This window comes from Sparus aurata, chromosome 17 (genome assembly GCF_900880675.1).
Source record: "Sparus aurata chromosome 17, fSpaAur1.1, whole genome shotgun sequence".
In the NCBI taxonomy this organism is placed as follows: Eukaryota; Metazoa; Chordata; class Actinopteri; order Spariformes; family Sparidae; genus Sparus; species Sparus aurata.
In genome coordinates, this window is record NC_044203.1 from 4,863,162 (window position 1) to 4,886,659 (window position 23,498).

The window sequence follows — 23,498 nt, forward strand, 5'->3', positions numbered from 1 at the left end:
ATTGATATTGATAAAGTACGGTTAGAAGAAAATTTTATTATTTACATAAGAACATGAAAACGAAACAAACACAAGAAACTTTATTTACACATATGAAAACAGTCCAAACAAATCTAATCACCCTCCTCAAAAGATGCATCCACCCTGTAGCCCTTGTCGACAAACTCCCCACAAAACATCTCAAAGTCGCTCTGGTACTCAAAATTGAATATGAAAAGTTGATGCGTTGAGCTGACATTTTCTTCATCGTTTTTTAGGTCTTCCATGGCTCTGCGCTGCTCTTCACTGTCCATTTGCAATATCTCAGGCTCAGTGACTTTTCCCCTGAAGACGTTTCGTCGGCACCACTGGGCTGCCAACAAAATGTGTGCGAGTCGTATGTCGACTTTGTCTTTCTGTATTAGAAGAAAAGCAGCATTAGCACAAAACTGCATTCATTTTAAGTACACGTAATTGTGAAGTTAACACTGTGAATTACAACTTATTAAACATGAACTAAATAACATAACTTTATTGTATTAATCAAAAATGAAACAGAAAATCAATATGCAAAATCCAAACAGTAATAGGTTGTCAGTGTTAGAGTAAACCAAATCTTTTTGATAAATGTGTTCCTGATGAAAAGGCTCTGTTCACTGTAGCATGAGTGGTACCTCAATTTCAAGCCAAACAAGTTGGATGTAACATGTTCCTGTGGTGTTATATTACAGGAGGGGCCTTGAGTTTTAACCCTCTGTTTAACTGGGTAACGATATGCTCAGAAATTGTAGATGAAATTAGTAAAATAACTACCTTTTCAATGTCAGGTTGGCCTGTGGGGCTGCTGCTTGCCTGTTGTTGTTGTCCACTTGAAATCAAAAGAAAAAGTGCGAAGATTTACTTTCCTGTAACAAATAACACTTTATAGACAGTGATGGATTCTTCATGGAAACTAAGCATTCGTTCATTAGTAGAGGTTATCAATTTCAAAGTTATCAATTTCATTACATCTTAACTCATTCTGTTACCCATTCTGGGACTAACTGTTAAATAAAATTCATTACTCTCAACTTCCACAGCCTGTGTCTCTCTGACTGAATATGACCAGGCTATGGGAGGAGGGTTGTTAAATATACACAGAAGCAAACATGGAAATTAATATTCAAAATTATCATACAAGTAGGCCCATCCTTCAACAGGTATGAGGAATGAAGATTTAAAAAGCATGTGGTAGTTATAGCTAATGCGACGCCTTCTTTCTTGCCATTACATTTGTACTACATTGAAACAGAAGCTCAGTAAGGCAAGAAACAGGGAAAAATGACGGAGTAAAATTTTTACTGCTGCCACCTAACAGCTCTCCAACTGTTCCTTACCACAGAGCACACTCCAATATCATATCTACCTTCCCTAAACTGGAAGGAATGACATGTACTATGTGTCACAATAAAAATGATATACATGTCCAGTCTTACCTTTGGGCATCTTCCTGTTTGATCAGGAGAGCTTCTGCCTCATGTCGCCAAAGGCTGAAAGTTTGCCTCAGCCACTGAATTGTTACCTTAAACACAACCAAAATGCACAGTGAATGACCGTGTTGCATTTCTTAAAAACAGACAGAAAGACCATTAACCTTAACATATATAAGCTGCACACAGATTGCTTGGACAAATAAATATACAATTAAGTTATTAGCTAAAGTATGGCCAATCGTTCCATGTTTTAATGTTAATTTTGTACACTGTCACCAAGAGCAAGGATATGGATACATTCTTATTTAATAATTATTTTATTTTTCATTGGATGCCAGTACAGCATGGATTTATGTTATTGAGAACAAATCAACAGTAAATTTCAAACTATATAACAACATTTCTTGTTATGGATGGTATGATCAAGGTTTAGTAAGTCACAAGTGATGTGTATTTCTGATAACTTGTTTGTTAAATACTAAGAATCCTACCTCTGGCAGCATTACTTCTTCCAGGTACATGTGCTGCTCGATTTCTGTTCCTGGTACAGACAGGATGGTCTGTAGCCTTTTCATCATCTGTGCAGTCTAAAATATTTGACAAACGTTAGCAATTACACATAATCTCTTAGATACATACCATCATGTGAAGCTTTTGAGACATCGTCGTTCTTTTTGCCACACATTATTTCACAGTGCAGTTCACAATTTAATGTTATGGAATGTACAACATGAATGGATGTCATCAGTAAGTGACATTGTAATCACATCATTGCTTTTTTTCACTGACAAACACATGTTTTTGTTTGTTATGAGGTAACATGGCAATGTTACACGGTGCACTGTGTACCTTTCTTTCATCCAACAATGTGTTGCTGTTGGCATACATCATCTGGAGCACTGGATCAAACCCCTTGTTTTCATGAAGAAATAGTCTGTTGGACAGAAGCTTGCCATCTCTTAGATTTTGATCCACATCCTGAGAATAACAATAATTATGATACTATAATGTTTTCCTTTACCATCACAGGTGAACATGTACAAGTCTTCATATTCCCCATTGAAGGGTAGTGATGCAAATATGAACAGCTGCTCTTTACAGCTTAGTAAGTTCCATTATATCTTACACTACAATTGAAAACCATAATTTTGTGATTAGCCAAAAATCATTATTTTGTAATTAACTAAGTACTTGTGAGAATTGTGAAAACCAATATATGGCTTAAAGACTTAGTTTTTAAATCCTTTGCCAACTCTTTTCCAATATAACATGCTTAGGATTGACTTGTGTTACTGGTTAGGTTAAAGTCATTAATAACGGTTCTTTTACTCATACATTCTTTATACAACTTGGCTTCACATATTTTTCATACCCGTATTTCTTGGTCGGTCAACATGCTGTCCACCTCTGTTGAGTCCAGTCTTGACTTACTGTTGAGAATCAGACAAAACATTTAAACCACCTGTCAGCAAAACAGTGATTACACAATTTCCTTTAATGGTTTTATCCATGCTATATATTAGCATGTAGGAATATTAGGTTTAAAATATTAATGTATTTGGTTATTTTGGTACAACTGTGCCAGTCTTACTGTAGCACACTTGAATGGACAACAGTGCGCTTGGAGTTGTATGTTGTTTTACTTTCTTACTCAGACCGTAAGAGACACTGATTCATAGTTACAGATGTGAGTTTTGTGGCTTGCTTGCCTGCAAACATAAACATACTGTATAGCGGCACTGTAAATCATGCACTCCTCTCTGAGATTCATCAGAACAACACAATGCATGGATTGGCCTGTGCTGATCAAGAGCGACCCTTAACCGCAATCTCCCCCTTGTGGTGAAACTGCCTCAGTCTTTTCTTTCAAGCCACAATAATTAGTTGTAAATAATAAATACACAAATATGTAGGGGGGTGTCCTTTTAAGTCAATGTCCCACATCACAATGTATTCCCCAAATCTTAAAAGGATTGCATTATCATGGAATGCCCAAGTAATACAGAAATCATTCAAAGGCAGGAGCACTTACACATTTGTTTGGGGTGCTTTATTGCAGCCACAATCGAAGTCTCTTTCAGTCCACACTCCTATTACTCCAGCGCAATGGAAATGAATCCATCTGTTGCAGTTTTTACAGTTTATCCAACTCTTCATTGGTGGGAGGGAAGGCCTTTTTCAAGAAATAGAAAGGGTTACTGGCAAGTCTATTCAACACATCACAAATACGTGTAACAAATAGCGCTAAAAAATAGCTGTATTTCCATCAACATTTCTTACAGCCTCGTCAACATTCTTTATCATTTCTGCTCCATGGAATCTACGTAGAATCCGGCAGTGGGTCATTGTCAGTCCCTCCTCTTGGACATCTAACTTGTTGACTTCATTCTCAGCAGCCTACATGTCAAATCATAAGAGAGTCTGAACTGAAGTTTATATTCAAGGCACAAAAAATATTTTCTATGTACACATAATACACTACTTTACTCAATGAGCAGACAAAAATCCCACAATTGACAGAGTCTTTCTGACGCTACTGGACAGGGTACGTCTCCCTCCAGTCCTTCAGCCCTCCCCTCTTCCGGAAGACATTTCTGGTGGTACCAATAATGTAAAACATGCAATGTCAAACACATGAAAATACGTTTCAGAGCTAAAGTTATGAATTTGTTAATGTAAAATAACCTTAGAAGATCCATATCATCCTCATCAATACTCGTCATGGTCTTCAACGAGTCATAGACATGAATTTCTTTTTTGGAGAAATAGAATAGAATAGAATAGAATTACTTTAATGATCCCAGACTGGGAAATTATTTTGTTACAGCAGTAGTGGGTCAGCAAATAAAACACTTAAAACACATAAATAGAATCCAATATATACATAGTGTATATATACAGTTCACAGTGTGCTATAAACAATAATAATATATACAACAAAACAAAATATGCAAAATATACTATAACAATAATAATATATACAACAAAACAGTAGAGAGACCAGAGTTCTCTGTCAGGCAGAGGTGAGAGAGTTATTATATAAAGTGATGGATTGTGGCAGGAAAGATTTCCTGTATCTGTTGCTTCGACAGCGAAGCTGAAGCAGTCTTCCGGAGAAGGTGCTCCGCTGTCTGACCAGTGTGAGTTGGAGAGGGTGGAGAGGATTATCCATGATGGATAACAGTTTTTTCAGTGTCCTCCTCTCCACCACAGCCTCCAGAGTGTCCTGTTTGCAGCCAATCACAGAGCCAGCCTTCCTGATCAGTTTGTTGAGTCTGTTGGTGTCGCTGGCTCCAATGCTGCTTCCCCAACAAACCACAGCAAAGAAAAGTACACTGGCCACCACAGACTGATAAAAGATCTCCAACATCTTGCTGCACACGTTGAAGGATCTCAGCTTCCTCAGGAAGTAAAGTCTGCTCATCCCCTTCTTGTAAACAGCTTCAGTGTTAGATCTCCAGTCCAGTCTGTGGTTGATGGTAACACCCAGGTACTTGTAATCCTCCACCGCCTCCACATCCTTTCCCAGAATGCACAGAGGTTGGAAAGCCGTCTTCCTCTTCTTCCTGAAATCTATCACCATCTCTCTGGTCTTGCTGATGTTCAGCCGCAGGTGATTCTGTCCAGTCCACTCCACAAAGTTGTCTACCAGTGCTCTGTACTCCTCCTCCTGTCCCTCACTTATACACCCAACAACAGCCGAGTCGTCAGAATACTTTTGCAGGTGACACGACCCGGTGTTGTACTGAAAGTCAGTGGTGTATAAGGTGAACAGGAAAGGAGACAGTACAGTCCCCTGTGGAGCTCCTGTATCACTAACCACCGCATCAGACAGAACACTGCCCATACGGACAAACTGTGGCCTGCCTGTCAGGTAGTCAGTAATCCAGGAGATCATTGTGTCGTCTACACCCATCACCCGCAGCTTCTCCCCCAGTAGCAGTGGCTGAATGGTGTTAAAAGCACTAGAGAAATCAAAGAATGTGATTCTCACAGTGCCTCCTCCACCATCCAGGTGCGAATGGGCTCGTTGCAGCAGGAAGATGACAGCGTCATCAACTCCCAAGTGGGGCTGGTAAGCAAATTGCAGAGGGTCTAGCAGGGCTCTCACCTGCGGCCTCAGGTTGGCCAAAACCAGTCTCTCCAGCACCTTCATGACGTAAGATGTGAGGGCCACTGGTCTATAGTCATTGAGGTCTGATGGTGTCGACTTCTTTGGAACAGGAACCAGGCAGGAAGTCTTCCAAAGCACCGGTATTCTCTCCTGACCCAGGCTCAGGTTGTAGAGGTGTTGTAGGATAGGAGACAGCTGGCTGGCACATGTCTTCAGGATCCTGGGGCTGATACCGTCAGGACCTGCAGCCTTCTGCTGGTGGAGTCTCTCCAGCTGTCTCCTAACCTGGCCTGCAGTCACAGTCATGCGGGGGAGGCTGCTGGTGTCATCAGTGGAGGACGAGGAGGTGGAGGAGGAGGTAGAGGAGGAGGAGGTGGAGGAGGAAGAGGTGGAGGAGGAAGAAGAGGTGGAGGAGGAGGAGAGGTGCTGCACAGGAGAGCTCACAGCAGGGGAGTGAGGGGGGAGAGGAGGAAGCATTTGGGGCAGTGAGGGTGTGTGGGGGTCTGGAGAGAGGTGGCTGGTATTGCGGTTTCTGTCTGAACTAGTTAAGTTTCGTTTTGACCGAAAGTAAAGCGAGTTGCGTGCACAATACTCGAGAACTCTCGTCCAGCGTCCTTTTAATGCACAACAGCCAGATTGGGTGTTTTTTTCGCTACCTGTTCACGGTGTGTTTTAGCCGGTTTTCGCCTGGAAGGCTCGGTGGAAATCTGAAAATCACTGTCTTGAACGAAGTTAAACTGTCAGAGCGCGCCGTTCACAAACGCCAGAATGAACGCGTTCACAATAACGTTCATCAGGCAGAAATATGTACGTTCAGTTCACGTTCGCCCAAAATATGAACGAGTTCATGAACGATCGTTCATTGAACGCGTTCAGGCACAACACTGTGTACTGTACTATACTGTACTCTACTGTACTGTACTGAACTGTACTGTACTATACTGTACTGTACTGTACTGTACTGTACTGTACGCTACATTCTGAGGTTGTTATTGTGAATATTTCCTTCACAGTTAGTGACCTTCCTCTATGCTGTGTCTGCCAGCTGAGTGCAGCTGCCTTTGATATGACTGAAGTTTACACACCTGTAGCGCCACATTATGTAATAACGCCGCATTATTTAATAATGTAATACATTTTCACTTCATTATGTAATAACGCCGCATTTCGTAATAATCTGCCACATTTTGTAATGAAATTCTTGAACGCAACATGTAATAAACTTTGCCGCATTATGTAATAAGTTGTTACATATTGGGTCAGTTATTACAAAATGCAGGTGTTGCACTTTTTTTTACCAAGAAAATGTAATAAGTTGGTGCATTATGTAATAAAACACCAAATTGGGTGTCTTAATTACAAAAAACATTATACCATCACAAGGACATTGACTTTAAGCATACCAGCATGAATCATAAATATGAATTAATTTTAAAACTAGTAGGATGGTTCATTTGTCAAATCTAAATCTAATATAACTGAATTCACAGAGAATGTGTTTGAAAGCTCATAGAGACAAAAACTGCACTAAATGAGTGTCAGGGCAGTTGCTAGGAATTCTGGGCCCCCTGAAAGAATATCGGTGTGGGCCCCTCTACCCCATTCATTGCCACCTTCAATTTTCTTGTTTTTCAGTATTCTTGACGGTGCCTGGTGTAATACACCCAATTTGTTTCCTTTCTTACGATTAACGACTTAACAAGTCAGAGTATGATTATGTAAATGATGTATTATTAGTTGTCTTATTCTCATTTCACTGATTTGCAACACGTTATTACACCTCTGATTGCAAATACATTTTCAATTAAACACTCAACAAATAGGTAGTGGGTCACTAATAAACCAAAACAGCCAACCAGTGTGTACATCCCTCACTCACCATCAAAGGCATCACTGGACTGCTGGGCTGAGCATCTGCTGTGGGGTCAAACTCAGATGAAGCAGCTACTGCTGATTCTGGAGCAGCAGGGCATAAAGGTTTATTGTTCCATTATATATATTGTAAACATTATATGTTATGTTTAATGGAAAAAATGATGCAGAACTAACCTATTCTTGGACAAAATCTAAATGGGCTTCTTAGTACCATAGCTCTAGGTGGACAGCTTCACTTTACCAGGCAAAAAATATTTTTAGACCATTCAAAAGTCGGTGTAAACTGTCCAGAATTCTAAATAGTCTCTTTTACTTTGTTGTTGTCAGCTATTGTCTTTTATTTTATACTGCTATGAAAACAAACAAATCTTTGAACATTTAACTTTTTTGTATTTAGGCTATTCAAATGTCCCACTAATAACACATTTTACAAGACCACATTGATGACATCATGATAACGTAACTGACCTTCGTCAAATGGTCATAATTACTGAGTAGAACTTGAATGCGTCATGATACAATTCAATGCAGCCTCTGAATGGGCGCATACTGGAGCACTGTCCGACAGTGATATGTGTGAAACACACAGTCACTGTAGTAGCCCCTAAATTAGTCACGCTCAGTTATAGCTACTCTAGGAACCGTTGCTCTACAATGAACTGGCGACTTGTCCAGAGTGTAGCGCGGCCAGATGACAGCTAACGTAGGCTCCAGCCTGCGCCCCGTCAAAGGTAATGTTACAGACATTAAATTAATGAACAAGTAGGCTAATTGTTTCAGCCGCCCTCGGTAGTTTTACTCTCACCATTCTTAGAAAATAAGTTGTTGATGTCCTGGGCCCCTGCTCTGCTGCTTCTACTCCTGGCCTCCTTCTCAACTCTCTTCTGGTGTCCGGACTTGTGCTTTTTGGGGGGCATCCTAACCCTGCTGGAGTTCGCTCGCGCTCACTTAATTCCGATGAGGAAGAACTATGGGAAGAACGAACCGCGGTGTGGACCAAACCATTTTTTAAGAAGGGGCTAGGGGGGTTATTGAAATGATTAAAATTAGAATATTGTATGACTTGTGGCTTTGTTTTAATTCGGATTCATTCGTATGAATATATATTAGTTCAGTGTATGCATAGCCATTTTGTCATAGAGGCTACTGGGGGCTGTGTGTGGGCCCTATAGCGGGCTGTGGGCCCTTAGAATTGTTATCACCTTTCCCCCCTATACGACGGCGCTGATGAGTGTTACTGGCAAGAACATATCGGTTCACTGAAATGACAAACACACATGCAATCTGGATTATGATGTGCAAATGTTATACGTGATAGAAAGCAGACAAAACACGAAAACAAATATCTAACAGAAAAAACTTTATTCCAGCTCCACTGCAATTACTCCATGCAACATTGATGTCTATCGAGAGAGAGGGAGAGAGAGAGAGAGAGAGAGAGAGCGTGTGAGCTTTGGTCCAGAGACATAGATAGTGAGCAAGCTGTTGAAGATTATTACGAAATGTGGCGTTATTACATAATGAAGTGAAAATGCTGACGCGAAAGATTACTTACGTTTATCAGGCAGAAATATGTACGTTCAGTTCACGTTCGCCCAAAATATGAACGAGTTCATGAACGATCGTTCATTGAACGCGTTCAGGCACAACACTGGTCGTAACATTACGAGGATAAAGTCAGAATATTATGATAATAAAGTTATAATATAACTAGAATAAAGTCATAATATTACGAGAATAAATTCATAACATTACGAGAATAAAGTCGTAATATTACGAGAATAAAGCCGTAACATTACGAGAATAAAGTCATAATATCACGAGAATAAAGTCATAATATTACGAGAATAAATTCATAATATTACGAGAAAAATGTCGTAATGTTACGAGAATAAAGTCATAATAATACCAGAATAATGTAATAATAGTACAAGAAAAAAAGTAGTTTTAATGAGAAAAAAGCTTCGATAGAGTTAACGTTATGAAGATCTGACGTGACCAGCTCAACCAAACAGCAGGCGGAGCCCAGCAGTCGCTGCTGCGCTGTGTGTCTCCGTCGTACCTTACAGTTAACAGGTAATAACGTATTGATCATTTCGTCGTTTAACATTTTGTAAATACAGTATTGCTGGCTGAGCCAACAGGCTGACAGTTTGGTTACGTTATGTGTTACTACATGAGAGATTATTTCAAACTTTCTTAACGCTAGCAAAGTCAAACATCCTGTCACGTAGCGTTTAGCCTAATATACTTAACGTTACAACAGATGATGTGCGACATTAACTGGGGTTGTGGTCTAAATTGTTATAGCTTGTCCAAATGATCCGGTCCATGACCCACAGTAGGCCTATGTGAATTTTGACTTGCCATTACTGCACGTTACATTACAGTAACGTTACTTAACGTTACTCAAAATCAGGCTTTAACGTTAACAGTACCGTCTTTTAGCATGACCCACTCAAATTAGGCTGCTAGCAGTCACTGTCTGTCTCTGTCTCTCACCCAGGCAAGGGAACACCGGATCCATTCAGATGAAAACAGCAGACCAGGTAAACAAAGACTGACAGGAACTAACGTTAGCTCCAGTTCCAGGTTGTTCAGACTTGCTTTTTAGCAGAGTATGTTTGTTGGTAAATGGTAGCTAGGCAAGATGCAGGTTCACAGGACAATTGAATTAATGACTATGCACCTTGAGCTGCATGTCAACTGCTCATAAGTGACAAAAGAAGAGGGACATAGGAGGAATAGGTATGCATCAAATGAAATATACTGGTTTGATATAATGTATATTTTATTAGCAATATTTTCATGATCATTTAAAACGGGTCTGTATTCAGTAGGTATGTATGCAGTAGGTATGTATAGTATAAACCTACTGAAAGTGCCATTTTGTTTATATACTGCATACTACATACTTATAGTTTGGTCAAAAATACTGCACTGATAATATTACAGCTTTAAGTCAACAATGTTACCAATGAGCTGTGTACATTTTTGGGAAGGCAAAGATTATATTGCTTTACACAGCAGCTCCATATTGTTTAACTCAGTGAAACACAACAATTGCAAAAGCCTGTGCTAATCATGAACAACCGATGAAAAACAACTTGTCCTTCCTATATAACTTCCTTTTTGCTGCATCTTTAAAAATACATAAATGCACCACAATGTACGGCTGGACAATTAATCGAATCTCATTTTTCATTTCAATTTTTGTTTCCAACAATTATGAAAACAAGATAATTGAGATAAAACAATTAATGCGCCTCATTCCATTTCACAATGATGCTCTAGTTCTGTCTTGTGTACCGCTTCTTTCACAAAACTAGGAGGTGGTCTGGTGTTGATTTAAGGCCACTTAAGGACAAGGGGAAGACATTTGTCTTCATTTTTCATGAAATAATCAAAAAATAATGTTTTATTACTTTCATTCACCAGCTTTGCTCTTGCCTTTTTGTATTTCAATGAAACTCACAATTAAAATCATAATTTTCTTAAAAAGTTAAATAAACATGATTTCAATATTGACCAAAATAATTATGATCATCATTTTTGCCATGATTGAGCAGCCCTACTAGAAATGCAAGCACAATTTTCCGCTTGTACCTAGTTTCACCTTTTAATAAGTCAACATTGCTGTGATCTTTACCTAGGTTTGACACTGTTTCCAAATATTCTTGGGTGCTAGCTATAATATGAAGATAATGTCCAAATTCTCTGATTTTTCATATTTAAATTAAACCTTTATAATTAATTTACAGGGAGTCTTCATAATTCTTATACATGACATATCTGCATATTAATTTTTATAGTTCTTTCCTCCTTATCCTTCTATTTCTACTAACCTGTGACTCCTGAGTTCACTGAAATTAAGCTGTCCAACTGTTTATTCTACTCCACAGATCCATGATGGCAGAGAAACTGTCGGAAATTGTGACTTTCCTGAGAGGTCGAGGTGGTGCCTCAGAGGAAACAATCAATTGGATTGAAGAACAAAAGGTACTGCTATGAGTACAAGATGAACTGGTTAAATAGGCTAGTTGGTTTCCTAGTTGTTACACTATTAACTGCATGTTATACGAGTCAAACAAATTTAATCACGCACACACTGAGAGCCAAGTTTCACTGTACTTTACTCCATGTTGTCTCCGTCCTGAATACCCGTCACAACGTTGGCCTCTGACGTCATCAGTACACGACATCCCCCCTTTACTTGGATTAGAACTCTAATGTCCTCTTGACATAAACCAGTTACTTAAACAATAACCATATATGAATATAATCATCATTAACATATTCTCTTTCAGAATAAACCTTTGCTTCTTTTCAAATAAACATGTATGCCCTCTAACATTGTGCATTAATCTTCCTTGAACATACACATGAACATATGCATTCCTATAATACATTCACTTCATAACAAAGCTTGAAAATCTCTGGGGCATTTTCACTTCTCTGCGAGGTCGCTCTGTCTGTACTGTAAGAGGTCAGCATGGGGTTGATCCCTGAGCGAGTGTCTCTGGTGTGGATCTCACAGCATGTTCAGGTCGTGTGTTTTCGGTCTCACTCACTGTTTTTGTTTCGTTTACACCAGGTGATGGTGTCTGCTCGGCTGGTGTGAACACTTTGACATGTGTGGTGTTTCTGGAGTACTGAGCTCCTGTGGGTGACTCAACTACCACATTGTTACCGTTCTCACTGATTACCGTGTGTGGTGTCTGGCTATATGTTGTTGTGAACTTATCTGTCTTGTCCTGTTTCAAAAGCACCTCGTCTCCCAGCTGCACTGGGGACGGTTTGGCTCCACGCCGCTCGTCAGCATACATTTTGGACTTTCCCTTGCGCTCAGCATCAGTGTCACGGGCTTCGAGGTCACTCCTCGGTGTACTGATGTCAGGCAGTTTTCCTCTCAGCTTGCGATTGAACAAGAGTTCGGCGGGGCTCCTGCCTGTGGTGGAGTGGTCGATTGATCTGTAGATGGTGACGTACCTCCATAGTTCCTTCTGCCAGTCCAGTCCCTCCGCCTGAAGCAATGCGGATCCGTTTCATGATCGACGCATTTTGCCTCTCTTCTTCTCCATTCGCTTGTGCCCATTTAGGCGTTGTCTTCACGTGTTGTATGCCGTTCTCTTGACAAAAGTCCTGGAACTGTGATGACATGAACTGTGGCCCACAGTCAGACCTGATCGAGACAGGCAGACCGTGAAGGCTGAAGATGTTCTCTAAACAGTCTATCACTTTGTCTGTCGTGGTGGATCGCATGATCTCGTACTCATAGTATCGGCTGTAATAGTCTACAACTACCAGGATAGAATGTCCTGTTGGTAGTGGACCTAACAAGTCCGTGGCAATGTCCTGCCATGGTCCATCAGGGAGAGCTGTGGGTCGCAATGGCTCTGGTACGTCGGGCCGCGCCACTAGTTGGCACCCATGGCATGATTTGACATATTTTTCTGTCGCCCCATACATTCCCGGCCACCACACCTTTCCCCTCAAATGTTGTTTTGTCCCTACCATGCCTAAGTGTCCTTCATGAGCTAAGGCTAAAGCTCTGTTTTGTAGGGCATGTGGTAGGACAATCTGTGTTCCTCTCAGCACTAACTGCCCAATGGTACACAGTTCATTTGCAGTACTGGCATAAGCTGAGCACTTTTCAAATCGGCCCGTCTGTATTGCTTTTCTCACCTCAGACAGTTCCTCATCCTCTGCGGAGGCTCTCTCTACCTCCCTCGTAGTCAGCGCCCTGGGCGTCGCCTGCACCGCCACGAAGCGCACGTATTCCTCCGCTCCATGTGCTTTTGCTGTCTTCCTCGCCGTGTCCTCCAGGAGACGAGACAGAGGATCAGCAGTGTTGTACTTTCCGGCTATGTGTATCACTCGAAAGTCATAGGGTTGGAGGCGGAGCACCCAACGCTCGATCCGGGCAGATGGCTTTGATCTGGGGCTATAGATCGCCTCCAGGGCCTTATGATCTGTTACCTGGTCGAACCTCTTGCCGTATATGTATGGGTGTAGGCGTTCACATGCCCAAACTAGTGCCAGGGCCTCACGCTCTGTTTGAGAATATCTCTTTTCACAGTCTGTTAGGCTCCTGCTCACGTAACATATAGGCACCATAGCTCCTTGCTGCTCCTGTATCAGAACTGCCCCTATGCCCACTGGCCCTTCTTGGTCAGTCTCCGCAGTGCCTCTGAGATGGCCGCAAACTGGGGTATGAATCTGCTACTGTACCCAGCCAAACCCAGGAAACTGCGGATCTCTGATGCGTTCTCTGGCTCGCGTGCCTCGACCAATGCTCTCACTCTCTCGCTTGTGGGCCCTATTCCTTTCTCTGATAATAGTATGCCTATGAACACTAATTTGTCCATCTCAAACTGGCATTTCTCACCATTTAAGGTTAGGCCGCATTTCTCTAGTCTCTCCAGTACAGCGTGTAGTCACTTGTCGTGTGTCTCACGGTCAGGAGCGTGGACGATGATATCGTCTGATATGTTGGCCACTCCTTCAATGCCAGCCAGCGCCTTCGCCACTTCGTGTTGGTACTGCTCACTCGCAGATGAGACCCCGAATATGAGTCTTTTGTAACGGTATGTTCCGCTGTGTATGGCGAACGTCGTTATATCTCTTGACTGTTCTGTGAGCTCCATCTGACGGTAGCCCCATTTTAGATCAAGTTTACCAAACACAACTGAGACATTCATGTCATGTAGCAGTTCATCTACTGTCGGGATCGTGTATCTCCCTCTGATGATAGCCCTGTTTGCCATTCTCATGACTAGGCATAGACGAATGTCAATGTCTTTTGCTTTTGGAACTACTACGACCGGGTTTACCCACGGTGTAGGACCCTCAACCTTCTCGATAATGTCCATTCTTAGCAGCTCCTCTATCTTCTTGTCGACCGCCTCTCTCAGGTGAAACGGTATCCGTCTCAGTGGTTGTGCTACAGGTTCCACGTTGTCGTCGATGTGCAGCCTGATTTGCTTGGTGTTGAGTTTACCCACCCCTGTGAATAGCTTTGGGTACTTTCCCCTCACCTCTGCCTTTACATCAGTGACCGCTGCTACATCTACACCCACCTTTAGCACACCTACCTTTGTAGCTGTCTCCCTGCCCAGTAGTGGTGTCCCCTGACCTGCTATTACTGTAAATTCTGCCTGAGTTTCTTTTTTCCCTATCTTCACTTCACATGTGAATACTCCCTTCACTGGCAGTGGCTCCCTTGATGAGTAAGTATATAGTTTCTTATTTGACTTGGATGACTTGCACTTTATCTTTTCTTTCTTTAATCCTTCCCATGTATTTTCATCCACTATGTTGGTTGTAGCCCCTGAGTCAATTAACATTACTAGGTCTATACCCCCCACATTAAATGTTAAACTGTCAGTGCAGCTATTGTCCCGTACTACAAATGCAAAATCATCTTGCCTTTCTTCCTTTCCTGAGACTACATATTTCACTGACCCCTTGCTAGCTTTAGACTTGCACATTTTGGCATAGTGGTCTTTTCCATTGCACTTTCTGCATGTTTGTCCACGTGCTGGGCATTTCTCATCTTTTGCAAGGTGGTCTCTGTGCCCACATCTGAAGCACACTTTCTCTTTTCCTTTTTCCCCATCACGTTTTCGGCTCCTCTTGTCCAATTTCCCCTTGGATATTTGGTTCACAGTCTCTGTGCCTTTTGTGTCCGTACTGCTACTCACACGCATCGCCGCCATCTGTTGTTCAACTCGTTCACACTGCGCGGCGATCTTAAGTGCTCTTGCCAGAATCTACGCCGAGCCCTTCTCGAGCAACTTTCTCCGCACATATTCCGACGTACATGTGCTCAGCACAGCATCCCTTAGCTGGTTAGCAATGTCCGCCCCAAAATCACAGTCTTTGGCTGTCTGCCGCAAACGCGTTACAAACTGCTGCACCGTCTCCCCATTGTTCTGTGATATTTGATAGAAAGATTGGCGCGCGAACACTGTATTCACCTGGGGCACAAAGTATTTGTTCAGTGCATCCACTGCTTTGCCGTAGTCCCCCGGGCCTCCTCTGTCGTCAAGAGTGGAAAAGATATCTTGTACATCTGTCCCGGCATGATGCAAGAGTAGTGCTCTTCTTCTAATTTTGTTGTGATCGCTGACGTTTTCTGCCATAATCAGTCCTTTGCCATCTGCGAACAGCTCAAATGCTGTTAGCCACCGGGTCCAGCAAGGACCTAGGGTAGCAGGCTCCTTGTAGCAATCAAACTTCGGCACAGTGATATTGGCGTTCTCCATCTCGTAGACGAACTAAACTCACTTCAGATTTAACTAATACCGAGCTTGGCTATCCTCATCGCCAATGTTACACTATTATCTGCATGTTATGCGAGTCAAACGAATTAAATCACGCACACACTGAGAGCCAAGTTTCACTGTACTTTACTCCATGTTGTCTCCAACGTTGGCCTCTGACGTCATCAGTACACAACACTAGTTTCCTTGTACAACCCTGAAAGGGATCTTCAGAATTAAATTTTCTTGCCCATAATTAGTAACCAAGATATTTGATAGAATGCAGGTTAAATCTTCTTTAGAACAACTTGTGCATGTCTTCTCATCCTCCTTTTTTCATTTTCAGTGTATACCTTCTTTAATAGCTCTTATCATGTAGGCTATTTGAATTGTTTATATTTGTAAGTCATTCTCCAGAAGCAGACAGTTTTCAGTGCAATTGTGCAATACTTTTTTTAAACCAACAGCTTTGCTGCTGATATGTTTGTTTTACTGACTGGACATCTCTGCTTGTTTATCTATTGTATACTTTTGGCAATACCATCTACTTCATATATAGCATAGAAGTAATAGTGATAATAACTGTCCTACTTAGCTTATACAATGGTGTTTCTTTGTCGACTTTTCTTCAGTCATTTTGTTTTACTTTCACATTGATAAGCAGAGTTCCCATGGTCATGAAATTCCTGTAAAAGTAATGAAATTAGAAAAATAATTTTCCAGGCCTGGAAATGATTTGGATTTAACAGAATGTTTAGGAGACATTTTTAATACGCACTGTTTTTGGCTATTGTTCCTCCTCCCGCTCCTCTCCTACTCCTCTACTCCTCTTTATTGTCCTTTTACATCTTAAGTTAACAGACATGTGTCTTCCCTATTTACAGATTGACGGAGAGGTCATCCTGCTAATGGAAGATGCTCAACTGGCAAATTATCTTCCATCATATGGAGACAGGATTGCTTTGTTCAACTTTTGCAAGCGTCAAACACAGTCATCGAAGCGAAAGCAGGGACTTTTTGAAAAGCTAAGGGAAAAGTTCAAACTTAGAAAGGAAAACCACACAGGGGAGGAGGAGCCAGAAACCCCAACAAAACCAAAAAAGCTAGAGCAAAAACATTGACAAGAAATATTGAAATAGGATGGGTTCACACTGATGGCAAAATAACAAAACAGGTCAGAGCAAAGCAAGGTGGGGGAACAAGAAAGATTTCAGTTAACATTCAGGCAGGATTTGAAGAAATACTAAAACAAGGAAAGTCACTATTCTTTCCAGATGGAGAATCCAGCAAAGGTCATGAATCTGATTTTGAATTTGATGTTTGGGATTTCAAGCAAAATCCTTTTCCCAAGGATGTCTCCATCGAAATGATATACAACACTGTTAAACTCCCACTTCTCCGCTTTTACATATCAACTCAACCAAAATCAGTGCTAAGTGAAGAGTCTGATGATGATGATGACCATGGCTGTGCTGATCGTGTCTCAGAGCCTGATGATGAACAATCAGTGGACAGAAATTATTGGCAGGATTCGACAGATAAGCCCCATGACTGCCTTCCAGAGGTGTTCATTGTTTATGAAGTCCTCGCAGATTCTTCAGTAACCACAGAAAACCCTGCAAGCTCAAGTCGAGAAACAAGAACACTTGTCATCAGTGATCCCATGGCTTTTTCTGTGGGCAAGAACTATTCTATCTTTGAGGATGACTCTGACCCTGAGATCATTTTTGGTGCACAGCAGACAGTGAATGATGACGCCCTCAGTGACACACTGATCTATCAACCTGATGAGTTACCTCAAAGTCCTCTTAATATTTAGCCTGAAACAGTTTTGATCTTGCACCACTCAAACAGCTTCAGTGAAATGATAGAGGCATTTTCTGACTCTGAGATCTTGAACAAAACACTGAAAGTCAGCAGAGTAGGGTAGCGGGTCTGGTGTAATCAGAGATGTCTACAGTAGCTTCTGGGCAGAGTTTTATGAATGTTGTACCCTTGGAACAACTTTGAAAGTGCCCTTTCTCAGGCATGATTTCTGTACTGCTACATGGAAAGCAATTGGGAGAATTATTCTGAAAGGTTTTCAAGATTGCCAGTACTTGCCAATCAAACTTGCCCCTCCTTTTCTTGAGGAAATGGTTTACAGGGCAGTGCAGTGACCTGAAGACAAGCTTTCTTCAGTTTGTGAGCTCACAAGAACGAGATGTCCATAGGCATGCATTGGATGATTTTAGATCTGTTGATGATGATGACCTCCTTGAAGTGCTTGACAGATATGAATGTAGGAAGAGGATCACTGCTGCTACTCTTCCAGAAATCTTGGATGAAATATCTCACAAGGAACTTGTGCAGAAACCAATGTTTGTCATCGACTGCTGGAGGGAGATCACACAGCCACAGATTCATCTCAACTCTGGGGAACTGACCAAAATGTACAGTGACTTCAAACCCACCCCAAAGAAAGTAGCAGGAGTATTACATTTTCCTACAGGGATGACATCCAAGCAGGCAGAGGTGGCACAGTACCTGAAAAGATACGTCAGGGAACTTAATGAGGAAAAGCTTGGGAGATTTTTGAGGTTCTGCACTAGCTCTAATTTGTTGGTATCTGGTGTTATTAAGGTTGAGTTTACAGTTCAGACCAGTTCCACAAGAAGGCCCATTGGACATACATGTGGGATGCTCTTAGAACTGTCTGACAGCTATGATCATTTCCCTGACTTCCGCAGTGAGTTCAATTCCATTCTAGAGAGCAACGTCTGGGTAATGGACATTGTGTAGTCAGGAGTTAGGATATCAAGTGTTGCAGTCTGAATGCTTTCACTTCTAAATAGAGTGAAACAGTTATTCTCACAAATACATGCATTCATTAAAGGGATAACCATGTTCTTCACACACACATTAAGCCACACACATGCTTGTTTAATAGAAAAGGCTGTTCTATGACCCTCACTGTTCACTATCTCGATTATAGAGAAACTGAGTGAATGTTCAAGCAATAGTGCATACATTTTCATGAATGTCTGTTACATTCAAGCCCTTGCCAAACGAGTTCACATAATGCCTATCACCACTAGGTAAATCTCTCTGTATTTCACAGTAAACAGAGTTTTTAAACCTGGTGTCTGGATAGATATTCCTGCCACTGCTGGGAGAAAATTCTGTATACTGTGAAATACAGAGATTTACCTAGTGGTGATAGGCATTATGTGAACTCGTTTGGCAAGGGCTTGAATGTAACAGACATCCATTTATCTGTAAAAGTTACACACTATAGCTTTCAGTTATGATGAACTTGTTACAGTGCTAATGTTTGAAGCAGATACATTTCATTCATGGTCAAGGATTAGAAAAGGTTTTCAAAGACAATGAGTTTTCTTTGGGTCATTTGCAAATTCCTTGTGTAGGGAAGTTTTATAATCAATGGCATTTTTTGTACACTGAAAAAGTTTGTAATGAATATTTTTGCGATTGTTTTATAGTTGACTAATTTCTTAATGATTAAAGTCATCTGAGAAAGATTTGAAATGTTTATTCTGTAGCAATGGGCTTTAACTACATACATTACTTTCACTCAGACACAGTACTCACTCAAAAACAAATTTGAGGTACTTGCACTTTAATGAAAATTTCCATTCCATGCTACTTTTTTCTTCAAATCTATGTAAAACCAGAGGGAAATATTGTTTCACAACTCACAGGGGTATTTTTATGCATGAGCATGAGCACTTTTACATTTTATACTTAAAGTACTTGTTTCTGATGATACATACTTTCACTTCAGTGATATTTTCAAAGAATTACTTTCACTTGGAAAATGTTCACAGTCGGGTTATACTACTTTTACAAAAGTAAAGGTTGTGAATGCTTCTTCCACCTCTTACTTAGGCAGATCCACCGAGGCAAGGTAATTGCTAATGTTACAGCGATTTAAAGATTTTCAGGTATCTCATTTCTTAGTAGTGAATACAGTTCTGCTGCAGTATATGCATCCAAAGGAGCATCCCAGCCGTTTTCATCCATAAGGAGAATGCAAAGCTCAATAACAGTTTCATCACAGGGGTACTGCCCTTTTGGGGTGCACTCCTCCTTGCAAACAGCCATGTCCTCCTCCAGAACAGGCTGGAGTTTGTCCTCTGCTGCATACAGCTGTGCTGTGGTATGCTGAACATGAGAACAGGGCGTCCTCCACGTGTCCCATGGGCAGGCCTTGGTCTTATTTGGTCCGATTCCATGTTCTTACAGCCTCATCCAGTTCATCCTGCGTGACAATAAATATTCAATTAAAATGTTTGGCATCAACAGGACCGCTATAAACACTAAAAAGGATAGTGTATTATAACAATCTCTCGACTGATATGAAATGGAAAAGCCAGCCCTATGTCACAGTGGGTTTTTGGACTTTTACATCAGTAAAATGTTTGAAGACATTGCTACTGGGAATTGATATGGGATTATATCTACCTGTTGAAAGTAAACTCTGCTTGCACACCTAAATAGTGTGATGGGCCTCTAACTGTGCAGGCAGAGATGATCTGACATTCACTATGTACACATTTCCATGACAACACAAGACAATTTTGATTTTCAGATAGCTTAGCCTGTGGATTCTGTATAACTGTATGAATGTGTGTCACTTTGATTCATAAACAGTGTACTGTAAATAATCATGCCTTTTATTTAGCAATTACCTGGATAAGGTTGAGGAAGCAGAACTGCATCAGGTTTTTGTCCAAGAAGTCACCTGTGAAATATCCATCATATAGGGTTTTGAAAATGTCCATCCAAAATTGCACACTCTGTTTACGCAAGACCCCCCACCATGACTTTATCCGTTGATTGGCCGTGCTGCATCCGTAAATGAAGCTTCCTTCTCCCGCATAATGATCCTGGTGATTCCTCCACAGGAACAGCTGCATTTCTCTGACATGCCCATTTTCCGTACCTGGGTCGGCTCGCACCTGCTGTGGACAGCCTCCAATGCGTGTCACTGTGTTTAAGAAGTAGTCCGCAATTACTTTTGGGTCACTGTTAGTGTAATATGCTTCCATCCACAATATGTGACGACTAAATCCGTCAATGCAGCCATTAATTGCAATGCCATACGGCTTTAGTTTATCATACGAATCCATATGCGACAGTGCGTTGGGCCCCCTGCTGTTGTACTGCCGACGTAGTAGACGCCGTGCTCGCCGGAGTTCCACTCCCTCTGGATCCAAAATCTTGATGATCATCCTCATTGTTTCCTGAGAAACAACGAAACCTCTTTGAATGGCACGCAGATGTAACCACCGATAGCCTTGCAGTTGACCACTACCAGACAGCTCCTCTTCCACAAAAGAAGCAATTTCTTCCAAGTCCGTGTGGTTCTTTCTTCGAAATAGACACAGTCGTTTGCACAATCGCTTCAAAGTCCTGATACTGATGATAATTTGATGCTGATGTGCCAGAAGATTAAGTATTTCCTTATTTGTGAAACCGATACCAAAGTATAACTTCACAAGATGCTCAACATTCCTCATTTTAACGCAGGGGGAAGACTGCTCTTTCTTGTAAGAGTTCTCATTACCGCTTTTATACCACCTTTTTTTCAAGGTGGAACCGGGGTACTGGGGCCAAATCCAGTGACTCTATGGGCGAAGGCCAGGGTACTCCCTGGATAAGTCACCAGCTCATCGCAGGGCCCTTACTGATGGCAGTGGCTGCCACGAAGGTGCCAACTGCACATCAGGAGCAGTGTTGGGGTTGGGGTTCAGCATCTTGCTCAAGGATGCTTCGGCTCAGTCCCGCCCTGGGGAGCCAGGGATTCGAACCAGCGACCTTCCGGTCACTAGTCCTCAGCTCTACCCACTGAGCTACAGCCGCACTATTCAAAGTCCTGATACTGATGATAATTTGATGCTGATGTGCCAGAAGATTAAGTATTTCCTTATTTGTGAAACCGATACCAAAGTATAACTTCACAAGATGCTCAACATTCCTCATTTTAACGCAGGGGGAAGACTGCTCTTTCTTGTAAGAGTTCTCATTACCGCTTTTATACCACCTTTTTTTCAAGGTGGAACCGGGGTACTGGGGCCAAATCCAGTGACTCTATGGGCGAAGGCCAGGGTACTCCCTGGATAAGTCACCAGCTCATCGCAGGGCCCTTACTGATGGCAGTGGCTGCCACGAAGGTGCCAACTGCACATCAGGAGCAGTGTTGGGGTTGGGGTTCAGCATCTTGCTCAAGGATGCTTCGGCTTGTAACTCAGTCCCGCCCTGGGGAGCCAGGGATTCGAACCAGCGACCTTCCGGTCACTAGTCCTCAGCTCTACCCACTGAGCTACAGCCGCACTATTCAAAGTCCTGATACTGATGATAATTTGATGCTGATGTGCCAGAAGATTAAGTATTTCCTTATTTGTGAAACCGATACCAAAGTATAACTTCACAAGATGCTCAACATTCCTCATTTTAACGCAGGGGGAAGACTGCTCTTTCTTGTAAGAGTTCTCATAAAATTACAACTTTATTCTCGTAATTATGACTTTATTCTCGTAGTATTATGACTTTTTTTCTCGTAATATTATGACTTTATTCTCGTAATATTATGACTTTATTCTCGTAATATTATGACTTTTTTTCTCGTAATATTATGACTTTATTCTCGTGATATTAAGACTTTATTCTCATAATATTACGACTTTATTCTCGTAATTTCTTTAAAAAATGTTCCTCTTACTATGGCTCTAATACTCTGTCGTAGAAAACAAATCTAATTTCACTTTACACGGACTATAAGACAAAATTGCCCATCAGTAATTCACCGATCACAATTCCCTTCCAAACACCAACTCAACAGAACTCACCGACATGTTCGAGAAAACTGGAGGGAAGGCAATATCCTTCAGTCAACCACTCAAAATAAGTTTAAAATATGCTTGATATCGACTTAGTAAATTAAACTCGTATGTTCAACTGGTTTAACCGGGTTAAATTAACGTTAACTTACCAAAGCTACACAGCTAACTTTACCTCACTGGTTAACATCCGCTAAAAGCTACCTAAGTTAGTTCCTGTTCTCTTAACTAGTTACAACTCTCCGAAAAAAAGTCCTTGGTAAATATCATGCGGTACAAGAAATCCCCCATTCCCTGTGTATTATACAAAGAGGCAGATTCTTACCTGTCTTTTGTCCAAAGTCAAAAAACACGGTCTTGACCTTAGCACAGGCAGCAAAGAGAACAATGGTCTCTCCGTTAGCAAAGGCGGCAAACCAGGGTTGCTAGGCAAAAACGGTTGCTAGGAAAAGACGGTTGCTAGGGACTGAAGAGGCTTCGGCCATTCACGGGGAACCTGACATGCGGCGGCCTCGTGATCTCAAGCTGGGCAGTCAGGAGGACGCCGCGTGTCAATGCAGCTGCAGTGCCATACAGCAGCCCGATGCCCAGCTTGAGATCACAACAAAAAAGAAAGAAAAAAGCTAGAGGATGCCACATGTCGCTGAACATGTGTATTGCTTACTGAAAGATAACGTATTTTGTCACCATATCCATTCGCTCGGTCGGCCGCCGTCCACAGAGCATGTTGGTCCTGACGCTGAACACCGACGTCAGGCTCGGGTCCAGGGGAGGGACAGGAGGGAAGTCCTGATCTGTGTAGCCCTCCACCTTGGTGATGGGAACGTAGGTGGAAACCGGAGCCCTCAGCTGCGGGGCCAGACAGGGTCACGTCGGGCCACCTGGGGCAAGGCGAAGCTGCCTGTCATGTCGTCCGGGGGAAGTGGAGCGTGTGCCAGCGGAACATGCAGGT

The 23,498-nt window shown here is 41.8% G+C and overlaps 1 protein-coding gene and 1 long non-coding RNA gene across 4 annotated transcripts; one reads left to right on the forward strand and one right to left on the reverse strand.

Annotated features, from left to right (window-relative positions):
• Positions 1-16: 16 nt before the first annotated feature.
• LOC115567473 (uncharacterized) lies at positions 17-22,927 on the reverse strand. 3 transcript variants are annotated; one of them, XM_030394121.1, is made up of 9 exons: positions 22,872-22,927; positions 3,732-3,848; positions 3,484-3,624; positions 2,824-2,881; positions 2,301-2,429; positions 1,943-2,038; positions 1,455-1,540; positions 793-847; positions 17-395 (listed from the first exon to the last, which is right to left on the reverse strand). In XM_030394121.1, the coding sequence occupies exons 2-9, from the start codon at positions 3,743-3,745 to the stop codon at positions 114-116; spliced, it is 861 nt and encodes a 286-aa protein (XP_030249981.1). In that variant the 5' UTR covers positions 3,746-3,848; positions 22,872-22,927; the 3' UTR covers positions 17-113. The 3 variants fall into 3 exon arrangements, with proteins under 3 accessions (XP_030249981.1, XP_030249980.1, XP_030249979.1); XM_030394120.1 differs by lacking the exon at positions 22,872-22,927 and adding an exon at positions 7,445-7,472; XM_030394119.1 differs by lacking the exon at positions 22,872-22,927 and having other exon boundaries at positions 3,732-3,935.
• Positions 9,435-19,225, forward strand: LOC115567488 (uncharacterized). The gene is made up of 4 exons (XR_003981204.1): positions 9,435-9,516; positions 9,947-9,989; positions 11,343-11,439; positions 16,589-19,225. It is a non-coding gene; the product is annotated as an uncharacterized LOC115567488 (long non-coding RNA).
• Positions 22,928-23,498: the final 571 nt, after the last annotated feature.